At 53.7% G+C, this 14282-nt stretch overlaps 4 protein-coding genes across 4 annotated transcripts; 3 read left to right on the top strand and 1 right to left on the bottom strand.

Moving 5' to 3' along the window:
• Nucleotides 1–427: 427 nt before the first annotated feature.
• Nucleotides 428–1836, top strand: J4E84_003366 (uncharacterized protein; the record flags this gene model as incomplete). Its single annotated transcript, XM_049385979.1, is given in 2 exon segments — nt 428–433; nt 451–1836. The coding sequence occupies 2 exon segments, from the start codon at nt 428–430 to the stop codon at nt 1834–1836; spliced, it is 1392 nt and encodes a 463-aa protein (XP_049245828.1).
• A 570-nt stretch (nt 1837–2406) lies between these two features.
• On the bottom strand, nt 2407–3089 carry J4E84_003365 (uncharacterized protein; the record flags this gene model as incomplete). Its single annotated transcript, XM_049385978.1, has 3 exons — nt 2407–2606; nt 2831–2872; nt 2924–3089. 3 exons carry the CDS (start codon nt 3087–3089, stop codon nt 2407–2409), a joined length of 408 nt encoding a protein of 135 aa, XP_049245827.1.
• A 556-nt stretch (nt 3090–3645) lies between these two features.
• J4E84_003364 (uncharacterized protein) lies at nt 3646–5377 on the top strand (the record flags this gene model as incomplete). Its single annotated transcript, XM_049385977.1, has 5 exons — nt 3646–3790; nt 3860–4497; nt 4551–4656; nt 4711–5249; nt 5351–5377. 5 exons carry the CDS (start codon nt 3646–3648, stop codon nt 5375–5377), a joined length of 1455 nt encoding a protein of 484 aa, XP_049245826.1.
• A 3643-nt stretch (nt 5378–9020) lies between these two features.
• Nucleotides 9021–12317, top strand: J4E84_003363 (uncharacterized protein; the record flags this gene model as incomplete). The annotated part of the gene is made up of 3 exons (XM_049385976.1): nt 9021–11446; nt 11497–12208; nt 12264–12317. The coding sequence occupies 3 exons, from the start codon at nt 9021–9023 to the stop codon at nt 12315–12317; spliced, it is 3192 nt and encodes a 1063-aa protein (XP_049245825.1).
• Between the last annotated feature and the right edge of the window lie 1965 nt (nt 12318–14282).

Raw genomic sequence — 14282 nt, 5'->3', positions numbered from 1 at the left:
TGGAGAGACCGAGGAGCGTAATAGTATGTGTAGCGTGCTGGGGTCTATCCTACATTCATCTCTGACACTCACAAGGATCACACAAGAAACATCAACATCACTTCATCCGCCTCCCCAGAGACCACATCAAATATCACAGATCTATTGCAACAACCAGAGCCAGCACTTGGCGATATATACACTGGCATATCCCGAGACCTCGTCGCAGCATGGCCCACAGCCCAAGATCTCGACTACATCTGCAAGCTCCCTGTCAGCATCTCCACGCACATGCACATGAAATTAACGACATCCTCTGCAAACCTGATGAACCAGGTTCCAGATAGCCCACGAAAGATATTGCAGCTACCACCACCAGGATCGCACCCAGTATTGATAGCGCGGAAACTCCTTCTACTCAGCAACATAGTGCAGGGCGCACTATCCGATGACTGTATACCCAGAAGCCAGCGAGAGCATCTCAGTAAAGTCATGGCTCATGCCATGGATACAGCAACGCGACTGGTGACCTCCAATGACGAGCTAACCGCCTCTGTTGAGGGCGTCGAATGCATCATGATCGAAGCCATTACCCAGAACTACGCTGGGAACCTACACCGCGCGTGGCTGACTGTGCGCCGCGCCGTTGCCGTAGCGCAGATGTTGGGTCTGCATCGTGGTAATGCTAAACGAGCTTCTATCAAGCTGGTGGATCCCAAGACGCGCGAGAGCCTCGATCCAGACCAGCTGTGCTGCCGTATTGTGGAGATGGATCGTTACCTCTCGTTGACACTGGGTCTGCCGCAGTCTTCGCTGCAGACAGTCGGGCTGAGCGCTGAAGTTATAGCAAAGTGCCATCCGCTGGACCGCATCGCGAGGCTGCAATGCGTCATTGGCGATCGTATCTTGGCGCGTAAAGTAGGAGAGCCGCGCGATGTTACGGAGAAAAGGGTCCGGGAAATTGATGACCTGTTCAGGGAGGTGACGGAGCTGATGCCGTCGGACTGGTGGCTTATTCGAGACTTTGACAACAAGGACGGGGGCGATTCGGATCCGATGCATGAGGTTGTAAGGAATATGTATCAGCTGTCGCACTTCTACCTCGTTATACGCCTGCATCTACCGTATGTTCTTCGCTCGTCGGGCGACGATAGGTGCGAAGAAAGTAAAGCGACAGCTGTGCATGCCGCCCGCGAAATCATGAGTCGATATATCGCGTTTCGCAACTGGAAACGCGGTCCGTATTATTGCAGAGGAGTCGACTGTCTGGCTTTCGTCGCCCTCATGGTGTTGTGTTTGGCCCATATCGATTCGCAGAACCAGTCGATGATTCGGCACAAAGCACTTTTCGATCATAGTCGTCCGAGCGATCGCGCTTTGATGGAGCGAACGGTCAAGGTATTGGGGGAGAGGAGCGACGATGCTCTCGCCACGAAGCTATCGAATATCATACAGTATCTTCTCGACGCCGAAGCGGCATCGGCAAATGGGACTGGCTACAACACTTCGGCTAGTGAGACAGACGATGGGCTGGCGACGGAATTTGATGGCCAGTTCATGGACGCTGAGAAGGCGGTCTTGCAGCTTCACCTGCCGTATTTTGGCACCATCAGCCTACAGCGCAGGCTAGCCTCCGATATCCCGTTGGCTGAGGAGATGCTGTCTATTCAGGTAGCTGACCAGACACAGTCATCACTCACGGAGTGGGACAATCGGTGGTCGTTCCTTGATTTGTCGAACGATGCGGAGGCGCTTGATGACTGGACACTGCAGAGCATCAACGAAGGTCTTTTCGGGGGACTGCTTGGCGGGCTGGGAGACGTGGATTTCGACCCTGGGCTGCCTGCAGATATATAGAAGCAAGGGAAATCCAGACGTGCTATGTTGCAAAGCACAATAGAGATGTTCCAAGTCACGTTCGTACCCTTCTCTCCTGCTATCTCGCTCATTGAAGATGAATAGCACCGCTTTATCTGCCATAAGAGTGTAGCCAGGGTATGCTTTTCGGAGCTTTCACTACATCGTTCACAGTCGCTTGGTCGAGGTCGTCCATTCGCCCTCCTCCGATTCTCTATTGACTGCAGCGACGGAAGAACAGAGAGGCAGGCGCGACAGGTGGGATATTTCGCCAAGCAGATACACTATATCAGGCCTAGCGCATCACGTAAGGAAGGTGCGAAGTACAAATACGTTCAGCACGGCAAGCGCAAATAAGGAAGAATATTAACAGCTGAATCACTGCAATTTAAATTAGACTGACTGCAATCTCAGTCAACAGATTGCTGCATGTACAAATGTACATTCTCGAAACTGTTCAAGCAAGTCCTCATGGACATGGTATCCTCCAAACCATAGCTCTGACTTGTAGAGCAATATTTTAAACGCCGGAAAATGCAATGAAACAACGCCAGTATACGTGGATGGAAATCATGCTCGTCGTTTGCCGATACGGCCGGGGCCGCTGGGACGTCCACCATTGGGCTTCAGTGCGCCCTTACCTCGTGAAGTAGGGAAGGAGACCTTGTTCTGGGGCTTGCGTCGCAGTTGTTTCCGGGTCTGGCTCTTGTCCTTGGTCTTGCGCGAGCTCGAGCTCTTCGCAGAGGTGGCGGTGCCGTCGACGTCCATATCTAGCAAGTCAAAGTTAGCCCTTGATTCTCACTCTACCAGTGCGGAGGAAGCGGGTCAAAGGCGAATTTGAGATGGCCGTCATCGGTGAAGCCCAGGATGTCTGAACACAGGCCTAGGTGGAAACACAGATTCCCGAGTTCGCAGTCCTCTTCTGCGAGGTCGAGTGGGCTTGCAGAGGGATCGGATAGGGAGCGTGGCATGGGGACAGTAAGCAGAGACGAACCTTTGGGCAAGTCCTCCTTGGCGGCATCGTCGGTGGTGTTGGCTGGGACATGATTAGAAGGTGCATATGGTGGGAGACGGCTGGGCGACTCACTTTCTTCGGTTTCCATCTCAGTCCTCTCGGGCTTGGGCTGGGCAATCGTCTCGAGAAGTTTGGCGTGCAGGCGCTCGGCGCGTGCCTGCTCGACAGGGCCGAAAACTCGGGCGCGCAGCTTGGTGCGGTTCGCCTTTTTGCTGCTTGCGCGTGCGCCTTTGGCCATTGTGTAGAGAGAGTGACGGGGAATGTGTGGGTGAATGGGTGTTTGGGCGTGTGTCTTGGTCACGTCGGCGGCGGCTGGTGGGGAAAAGTTCGAGGAATTTTGGTGGCAAGGCGTTTGGCGTATCAAGCCAGGCCGGCCCGTGCCCTGGTCGCGTTCTTCGCCTAGTTGCAGGTGACGCTGACTTCGGTATATCCCAGCTGGAGATGCGCTCGCCGCGAGAGCCGCCGCCTACCTCGACGGTCGAATACTAGAAAAGTCGCATTGCGGCCTCTGCTCGCCTGTTTGCTGCTCCGCGACTGTCCCGCCCGCCTGTCCTGCTCGCTCTGCATTGCCGCCGGGGGCTTGGGGAAGTTGCGACCAACGCCCGTCCGACTCGACTGCACCTCAGATAGCCGGATATCGCCCTTCGCTGCCTTCACCTCGCCCTACGTCACCCGCCCGAGAGAGAGTGCCTGAGATAGCCCGCCCCAGATGCCTTCGCGAGCAAAACTGAACCGGTAGCCCTTGACCTCCCTCTCCAACACCGCCAGCCTCTCCACCGCGACGGCACAAAACCATGGCGTCGAGCATGCAGCAGATGGCTGCCACCATCACCGAGCGCTCCAAGACACTCATCAACAACGACCTCAAAAAGATTCTCAAAGAGGAGGGCACCTCGCAGACGGGCAACAAGGCCGCACTGCAAGCGCGCGTCATTGGCCGTAGGTATCTCCGCTCCCCAGCAGCACGGCTTGCTGTCGCCGCTCACCTGCTAACTTCACCCTCCCCAGTCATCGCCAATGCCGTTGCTAGGAGCGACACCGACCTGCTGCGGCGACTGCAATACCGCGTGCAACACCACGGCGAAGCGCCTCCACCAGCCACGAGCAGTCCCGTCGCCTCCTCGTACTCGCAGCCCCCTCCGCCCATCGCAAACGGGTACAGCATGGCCAACGGCTACCAGAGCAACGGCGCATACCAGCCATACCAACAGCCTCAGCAGCCACCCATGCCGCCACGCCCGACCTATTTCTTCAAGGAGAGCCCTTTCTTCGAGATTCGCGAGCTGATACTGAGTAACATGTCTCTGGACGCTTCGCCGACGCACCGTGCCACCATATCGCGTAACCTCACCCTCAACGAAAGCCAGTCCGGACGCCTAAAGACAGACCCATCTTTGCGCCTGCTGCTCTTCTCTGCGCTCGAACAGCCATTGGCGCCCTTCTCGCGTCTCGATATCGCATTCCCATCTCAAATTGAGGTCAAGGTCAACGACGACGAGGTAAAGGCCAACTACAAGGGTTTGAAGAACAAGCCAGGCTCTACGCGCCCCGCCGACATTACCGACTTCGTCCGCACCAAGGTCGCCAACCAGCGCAACAGCATCCTCATCACCTACGCCCTGACTCAGAAGGCAAGTCGGTCGGAGGTTTCTTATCCCATCAGCTCCCAAACGTGACTCTGAGCTAACTCTCAATGTAGAAGTACAACCTCTTCGTCTACTTGGTCAGGAAGTACTCGGTCGACGAGCTCACACAGCGCATCAAGAAGCGCCACGTCATCACGAGGCAGTCTGTGCTCAATGAGAGTATGTAGTGGCCTTCGGCAGCTAACGTCTCTCACATGACTAATGTTGTAACAGTGATGAAAAAGGCCAATGACCCCGACATCGAAGTTGGCTCGAGCGTCATGTCGCTCAAGGACCCCATCTCTACCCTGCGCATTGTCACCCCATGCAGGTCGACTGTGTGCACACACAATCAATGCTTTGACGCCGACTCATTTCTGCAGCTCCAGGAGCAAGCTCCCACATGGACATGCCCAATATGCAGCAAGACCATATCATACGAAGGCTTGGCCGTCGACCAGTACGTTGAGGAAATCCTCAACAAGGCCCAGAACACGGACCAGGTCACCATCCAGCCAAGCGGACAATGGTCGACCGAAAAGGATGAGAAGCCCAAACAAAACGGGCACAATGGGCATCATGACGATAGTGATGATGACCTCATCGAGATACCAGATTACCGTATACAGGCCATCAAGACCGAAGCTGCGCCGACACCCACTTCGCTCAGCACCCCTCCACTGCCTTCTCGCGAGACATCCACAGCCCCCCGGTCTGGCCAGAAGAGAAAATCCGAAGTAGTGGATCTGACCTTGAGCGATGATGATGAGCCAGTAAGACCAACGAAAAAGGTAGCGTACACTACCCCCAATAGCCTTCCTGATCCGCCCCGTCGGTATCATTTACCTCCCCTCGGCAGTCACTCTGCCCATAGTCGTCCACTGCCACCAACCTACCATAGTGGGTCTGCCAGCATGCGTTCTGATTACTCCCGGCCTCCATCTACACCTCCACCACGCCATGGGTATCAATCCTATCGACCAGCACAGCCTGCTTCGCGGCCTAGCTATCCTGGACAGGGTACTTCCTCCTACCCTACCTACCTGGGCTCTTCTTCCCCTTAATTACATGTTGCGCGTTCTTGTTGTATCTTCCACTCATGTATGAGTATTGTTCATCCGCTAATACCACCTCGGGATCGCAGGGCAGAATAACGGGGACCAGACGAGGTAGCACATCATCCACTTAGGCCGTTCACAATATTGCGGACCGTTGCGGACCGTTGCGCCACGTGGCGGGCATTCTGCGTAGGCTGATGAAGTGAAGCTCTCTACATCATACACTCATCTCTTTCCTAATTTGTCAAGGAAACTTAGCGCGAGGCGTTTGGGGGAGGCTGCATTTCATGACCATCTATCTACGGCGTAAAACACTGGTTGGGGGCATTGAGGATACCACCGCTTGGGAGACTTGCATGCATTTCGGGAGCTTATACCAGCGACCTTCTGCAATGACGAAAGGAGCAGAAGTCGCGTTCGGAGAGGACTGAAAGGAGGTGGCGGTTCATGTACGATCGTGTAGCAGTGACGCCTTTTGGCTTCGGCCATACTAGACAGTTACCAGTATTACCGTGGGTGCTGTCAGCAGTTTCCACTTTCCTCTATTTGCGCTTACGTATCATACACCCCCACGTACTCAGTCCAGCGGTTCCGGCAAAACACAAACAACATTCTCCTCTTCCCCGTCATCCCCAACCCTCTGCCTCACCTCCCTACTCTCCAACTCCACATCATCCACATCCGGCTCCTCCCCCAAGCCATCCACCACCACCTCACCCTTGTCCTCAACCTTCCTCCTAACCTGCGTATCAAACAACGCACCCTTATCAAACAGCCTATCCGACTTGACCCCTCCCTTCCTCTTCACTTTAACCTCCCTTATCCTATACGCAAAAACAAAGTCCTCCGCCCTCGTACTCTGCTCGCTCGTCCCGCTCTTCCTCTTCCAATTCCCCTCCGGTCCCACCGAAATCGGTACCCCAGACCACGCTGTCGCATCCACACCCGCATGCACATAGACACCTCTTTCCTGGAGCCGTTCCCTGGAAAGCGTAGTTGACGACGCTATCATAACACCAGTGATGATGTAGATTTTCTCTCTGAATCGGTGCTGCGTGATGTAATCCCTAACATCCTCATGCCTCACCACGTCTTCCAGAAACGCGCGACTGGGCCGAAAAGTTTGCGTTGTCATTTTTTCGACTTGCCAGGTTTGGGACACGGATTTATCATCGCTGATGCTTATGTCTGCGCCGACACCGAGGACGCATTCGAGGAAGGAGGTCCAGATGCCGAAGGTGGTGGATTTGGATTTGGTGTGCGTGCCGCTCCAGTTATGTTCCGTGAAGGTGCTTGTGTCGGTTTGGGGCGGCAGGGAAGGGAGGTGGAGGGGTTCGTCCGGTTGGGATGGGGAGGGGATGATGGCGCCGAGGCGGATGGGGCCGTCGGGGGGACTAGGACGTGGTGGGGTGAGGAAGTATGTGGGTTTGGGGGTAGCCATGGTTTGTGTGATACCGTGAGAAGGTACTCTTGAGGCGTGTTGGCGCTGTTGGCGACTGTGTGATGGTAACCAGGCACCATATATATAGTGAAGCGCTAGGTGCAGATGTACTAGACATGAGTCGAAGTATGCATGGTAATGCAGGGTTACGTGTGGATGCATGACGTGTGGGGCTGAGCAGCGCATGCAGCTACTGTCCAATCCTGGTGGGCTCACTTCTGCACCGAGCAGCGTCCACTACAAAAATTCAAAATCGGCTTTGAGAGGTCGTAACAGATGCTTCGCTGATCAGAGCTTCATGAAGAGCATCTTCGCCATGCCTTGTGTGCGAGGGACAGACTATCGTGGTTTAGCATGTGCAATTTAGAGACTGAGAGAGGAGAAAATACCCTTTCCCTATGGCTGCCGCTAGAACCAGACATCGAATCAAGCTCTACTCTAGGGTGTCTTTCAGGGCGCGGTGGTCCTCGACTCTTCCTTAGCGTATAGTTTCCATCTTCCTCCTTTCTAAAAGTTGCTGATCGATGCGGATGTTTAGAAGGCCGGGAAGGTTCGACAGGAAGCTGGTAATATTCCTGGGCAGCCTGAAAGTATGCCTGGGGTGCCGCTTGGGGTGCCGCCTGGGATGCTGCCTGAGGTGCTGCTTGCGCGCCTGCTTGAGAGGGTACTGCTTCGTATAATACTTGTGGTGCTGCTGTCTCATGTTCGAGGGCCTGGAGTCGAGCAGGTTCTGGGATATATCCCCGATTATATGGTGCAGGAGGAGCCTGAAGACCAAATCTTGTAGCTATTGAACGAACTGAAGGAGCTGCTGCAATAGGTGGTGGACGCCGTATCACACCAGATGATGGGCCAGGTGTTGGACCAGATGTTGGGCCAGGTCCTGGACCAGGTGTTGGACCGGGTGTTGAACCAGGTGCCGAACCAGGTGGTGGACGCCGTATCACACCAGATGATGAGCCGGGTGCTGGGCCGGGTGCTGGACCGGGTGCTGGGCCAGGTGTTGGGCCAGGTGTTGGACCAGGTGTTGGACCGGGTGCTGAACCAGGTGGTGGACGGAATGGTGAGGTCACTACTGGAACTGAGCCACGGGCACTGGGTGGTGGTCTAACTGGAGCAGGAGGCGGCGGTGGCGGCGCTCTTGGTGATGATGGTGGGCTGCGTGTGGAGGAGCTTGTGGAGGAGCTCTTGGAGGAGCTCTTGTTACTACCATTGCGTCCACGACGATGGTCGCAGCAACAACACCATATCAGTAGTAGCAATATCAGTAGACCAAGAAATGCTCCAACGAATGCTCCTCCAATAACTATGCTAGATGGTCGCGCAAGAGTAGGGCTGACAGGGCCAGTTTCCTCGACGGCCGCTACGGTGGGGGTCCAGCGGCGAGCAACGGCCGGAGACGCTTCAAGCACACAGACGACGTGCGCTTGCGATTGATCTGAGCATTCCAATGGCGGTGCTGTCAAACATGACCGTCTTTGAGGCGCAAGCTTGAGGGCGGGCATGTGGGAAGCCTAGTTCGCATCGTGATGAAGGCTGAAGCTACACAGCCTGCCCAAGGTACAAAGAAGCGCCGAAATGCGAAGGCTGGCTGCTATCGAGATATGACTGTGCCGCAAATCAAGGCGGGGCGTGGTTCAAACCGGTCAGTACACCCGGCGTTACGCTGAGCATCTGCATATCCGCTTGGCCCAGGTTGGGTATGCAGGCGAGCCATCATCCTTCAGCCCCCACCTCGCCGCAGCCCGGATGACTTCGTGCGGCCCGCAGAACGGCTGAGATCTCTTACACATCGATAATGCGCCCGGATTGAGGAAGCACGCAAATATTCCCTCCTTATCTTGCGTGCCAAGTTACCAACCCTTCGAGCATTGCGCCAGGTAGGGGTACGATCGAATGAGCCTGACTTCGCACGACGACAGAACACTCGCGGACGGCGTCGCCACCTTTGGTTAAACGTTACGACGCATCTTCGGATTAATAATCAAGAACCGATACGGCGCGAAGACGAGTGAGGAGGAGTGGCGGAAGGCCCCCCTCCTGAAATGACGCTGGATGACCAAATCAACAAACTCATTTCTGAGGGCGAAGGACTCGAGATCGGAGCTGAAAATGAAGGTCAGACTTTGTACCCAGATATAATCACAATATGGGAGAAGGCAGTAGAGCTCGCCGAACAACACCACGGGAATCTTGGCCAAGAGACTTTAAACTTACGTGAGCGCCTGGCCGACAGCCTTACCAAGGCAGGGAAGTTCCACAGGGCGATATCGTGCGAACTGAAAAATGAGCACTGGACTCTCGAGCGTTACAAACAGCTTCAGGGCCCTTCTCGTGCGATTAGCGCCCCAGCACAGGCCGCTAAAGCAAGTCACCTGGAAGCTCAACGACGAGTTGCGAGGACCTACTTACTAAACAAAGACTATCCGAATGCGGTCCAAAAGTTCCAAGCGGTGGTTGACGATAAGACCACACCGAAGTCAGCGGTGCAAAGATGTATAGATCGAGTCGATCTGGCGTCGGCTATGTATGCGTCTGGTACAGATCGCGACATCATGGGAGCAATAAATCTCAATATAACGACCTTGCAAAGAGCGGAGGCGAGTCTAGGAAAAGACCACATCGAGTCCGTAAAGGTCAGATACAACCTGGGCCGAGAGTTGCGTGATCTGAAGAAGTACGACGATGCCCTGGAGAAATTTAGCCAGGTAGTCGACATCCTCCGTTTGAAATCATGTAAAGCCAGATCGTCGCCTGAGTACCAAGATTATCTTGGAGACGCAGAGATCTCGCTCAAGAACTGCAAAACCAGGGTTGACCGACAGAAAGAAAAGGCAAGACGACAGGCTGCCTCGGCAGCGGAAGAAAGAAGACAGAGGGAGGAGGAGGTCAAAGTCCAGGAAGCCGAGAAGACGCGTCTACAAGAGGCTGCAGAAAAAAAAGAGCAAGCTAAAGCACGGCAGCTGGCTGCCTCGGCAGCGGATCAGAGAAGAAGGAGAGAAGAAGAGCTCAGAGTAAAGAGGGTTGAGGAAATTCGAATTCGAGAGGCTAAAGCTAGAGAAGAGGAGGCCGAGCGAAAACGGTCTCGAGTGGAGAAAGCCCGACAACAGGAGGCTGAACGAATACGGTTACAGAATGCCCAACAAGAGGAGGCTGAGCGAGTACGGTTACTAGAGGAAGAAAGAAGACGAAAATTGAATGAAGATGCAAAGAGGCAGGCAGCTGAGGAAGCGCATGAGCAAGCTATGAAGGTCCAACAGGAGGAAGCGAAAGAAACACAGGCTCGTAAGGAAAAAGATGAGGAAGAGAAAAAGCGGAAACAGGACGAAGACGCAAAGAGGGAGGCAGTACAGTTAGTACAGTTGCAAGAGGAAGAAGAGAAAAGACGAAAACAGAACGAGGCTGCAAAGAAGGAGGCAGCTGAGAAGAATCGAGCTCGAGAGGCTAAAGACAGGCAAGAGGAAGCTGAGTCAGTACGGTTACGAAAGGAGGAAGAGAAACGACTACAAGAGGACGAAGACGCAAAGAGAGAGGCCGCTGAGAAAGCGCGCGAGAAAGAGACGGACGCCAAACAGGAGGAAGCAAGAAAGATACAAGCGCGCAAGGCAGAAGACGAGAGAAAGCATGAAGAGTCTGCGAGGCAAGCCACGCGCGATAGAGAGATGACGGCCAAAAGGAAACAGGAAGAAGAGGCCAAGTCGATCTTGCAACAACTGGATGCGCTTGCAGAAACTCTAAAAGGGCTCGAGACACGCAACAGCGAAGAGATGGGTGAGGCTAGTACTGCTGTTGAGGGACAAAGTACAACACCTAGGGAAGAATGTCTCCCCCAAACAGTGCTATCGGCAGAGTGTATTGCTCCGAAACCCACCGCAAAGTTCGAGGTTCCAGTTGAGAATCAGATGCTGGGATGCAGCAATCGATATCCGGTACGCACAATACAATCCGAGCCAATCGTGGAGCGATCTGCCGAGACGGAGAACGTGCCTGCAAAAGACCACATAGTCCGCACCTCGATGTCCTGGTTAGGGAGGCAGACGAAGCAGTTTGTTGACCTGCTTGTTCCAACAACTCCGCCGTGGGCCTCGACGCCCACCTTAAACACCCCAGAGTTTGTTGCATTGATGGAAGGATCAAAACGAGAAAAGAGCATGTCTGATGCTCAACCTTCGATCGAAACGCAACCTGAGCCTCATGTGCGATCCGAATCTGTTCCAGTCATCCGCGCAAAAATATTCGAGGCTGAGAGAAGAGATGCTTTCGTGCCTGGTGGATGGCATCACGATTTTGATGAACCAGGGCCCGTTTCCAAAGTGAGGAAAGTACGTTCCAACGACCTATTGAGCCAAGGTAGCTTGCGAGTATTAGAGACGGGAGACGCAAAACACAAGCGTGCCTCATCCGTTGGCGATTTGAAGAGAAGCGTGCCCACATCGCTTATTACCCCCATCATAAACTGGACTGCTCAAGAGTAAGTGTTGCGATACTTTGGATGTAGAACATCTCATTAACGACGCATAGTGAGGTCATAGCCGACAGTTGGTTCGAGAACCTGCGCAACCATGCACACGTCTTGCTAGACAGGTACCAAGATGACTCCTTCAAGCAGAAGAAGACCGAGCGACGTGTAAAGATCGCTGTACTTGACAGTGGAGTTGCGAAGAGCACTTCTCGAGGCCCAGTTCCGCCGCTGATGAAGAGTCCACGAGTAAAGCTAGGGAAGCAACTGGATCCGGCCCTGCCCTGGAACTGCGATAGCAAAGGCCACGGTACCCATGCCGTTGGTGTAATCCTCACTGTCTGTCCATACGCAGATGTGTATGTGTACAGGGTCTGCGAAGGTAACGAGGCGATCGACAGAAAGTACGTGGCGGAGGCCATTAATGACGCTGTCGAGAAGAAGAAGGTCGACATCATCAGTATGAGTCTAGGCTGGAACGAGGACAGTGATTACGAACTTCGAGCGGCGATTAGACGTGCTAGAGCTAGCAATGTTCTACTCTTCGCGGCGAGCTCAAACGAAGGCATCCGAACGAAAGCCGGCATGTCGTATCCAGCTCGAGCTTTGGAAGTTATTGCCGTCGATGCAGCAGATGTTCATGGTAACCCGTCCAAGTTCAATCCTCCACAACTCAGCCATAAAGCCAGATTTACTGCCCTGGGCGAAGCAGTAAGGTCCACGTACCCTATACACCTTCCTTCTGAGGATCCGAAGGAGGGGTGGAAGAGAATGGTAGGAACATCCTGTGCCACTCCCATCGCTGCCGGCATTGCGGGACTAGTACTAGAATTTGCCCGTCAACGGCCGCTTTGCTTCGAGCCTGCCATCGAAGCCTACCTAAGGTCCGTAGAGGGTATGAGGCTGATCTTGACGAGATGTCTATCGCGCAAGTATGCGGAAAGCTCGCCCTTCAACCACCTGGATCCGACGAATTTGTTTCGTTGCGACGAAAGATTTAATGACGGAGGTGGCTTTTTCGAATATGGGTCTCCGCGACTGGAAGCAGCGGGCCAGATCGTGTTGAAGCTGAAAGAAGAGTTCTCATCAGACATAGGGACGCAAATGGCGACGGAACTCCATAGAGTGTGGGCCAGAGGCGCTCAGAGCAGGACAGAGGAAGATTGAACGATGTTGGTTGTTCCAAGGAGCAGTGAAAACCATGAGGAAGGGTCCAACGCGTTCGGAACGCGCTAGCGGCCCTGGCACGCGTCATTGCGTAGGAAGGTCCTTGTACTACTACAGCGTCTAATTCAAGCTCAAAACAATAGGTTCAGGACAATACACCACCTCAAAACATCTACCTCCTACAAATCCATATCTGCACTGATAGGATATGCAGATAACACCGACGCTGTTGTGACCCAATATCATAATGCACGATGCGGAACTGAGTCAGGCACCCGCCGTCGCAGCTACCTACGTGGCACCTCAAAACTGCTCGAGCCAAGATTCCCACTTACGAACACCACCAGCACCGCCGCGTATCTGACGTAAAGTTAGCGGTCGAAAACGAGATGGAGGCCCTTGCACTCACGCGGCCGTGGCTGCGAAGACCTCGGATCGCTTCGCAGCAGTGAAGATACTAACGCTTCCAGCGAACAACAACATAAATACACCGATCATGATCAGCTTCGTTGTGGGATTATTGACATAATACAGGACCAGAATTGCGACGAAAAGCAAGACGACCGCGATGACAACGCTGACGATCGTCACGAACCTCGCAATTCTCTTTTCTGGTACGTATGCCATACCATTCTCTCTTCTTTCTGCCTTCGCATTCTGCGTCAGCTCGCCATTCGGGTTGTAGATAATGGATTGTACGCACAAGAAAGAGGACCGGAAGATATTGCTGCACGAATGTAGTGACACGGTCTTCGTGTGCGGGTTGTTTTAAGAGAACCAGATCATCGTTTCTTTCATACAGGGTAGCACTATGGCCCCCGAAAATCGGATCTCGGTGATTTGCAATCTTGTTGAAGCGCGTTGAGGCATGATGGACAGCGTCAAATGTGCGTATTGGAGGCGGTCCAAGTTGCGCCATTTGGCTTTCCGACAGCAGTGCCTTTCCTTCGACATTCTCAGCATGTTATTTGAGAATCTGGGCTGGCATCAGGTATTACTATACTCTTTCATCTTCTTCCGTATGGTTTCCATCAGATCCATTCGATTTCGTTGTTTGACGTTCGAAGGGTCGTTTGCAGCATTTCTGAACGCCTCCCAATTCATGGCACATCTTCCGGTAGCTAGATCATTATTCTCATATCTTCGATCCTCGCTATCCAACTGGTCCTGTTGGCATACAATATCAGCGGGTCGCCACGAAAAATTCGAACCGATTTCGCGCGTACTTGCATTGCTTCCAGTTCTACCAGTTCACTTTGCAGGTAAAGCAGATTACGCACAGCGAGTCTGTCGAAACGTCTGAAAACCAAAGACGTTCGATCCAGGTCACTCGAGATATCTTCTGCAAGTGAGGGATATCCATCCAGTGGCCGCACGACACTATGGCGCGAAGTCCGCATTGTGGTCTTGTCAAGTGTTGCGGCGATGGAAGTTGCGCGGCACAAGGACGTCCTGAATCTGCCTTGCTGGCAACGCAGACCGGTGAACAACCCTGCATTGCATATGCCAAGCGACGTGCCAGCCAGCCACCACTTTCGCCCACAGACAGTAATCACCTCGTCGCATCTTTGCGATCTTTACACGTACCGGTATCCGCAGCTTTGGTTTTGACAATACGGGTGCGGTGCCATTACCTTTGGGGTTCACATAAACATACAAGCGTATTCACGAGTTTCAGTTC

The sequence above is a fragment of the Alternaria hordeiaustralica genome (genome assembly GCF_023758085.1).
Source record: "Alternaria hordeiaustralica strain BMP 2776 chromosome Unknown scaffold_5, whole genome shotgun sequence".
In the NCBI taxonomy this organism is placed as follows: Eukaryota; Fungi; Ascomycota; class Dothideomycetes; order Pleosporales; family Pleosporaceae; genus Alternaria; species Alternaria hordeiaustralica.
This window is presented reverse-complemented; position numbering and strand designations above follow the sequence as displayed.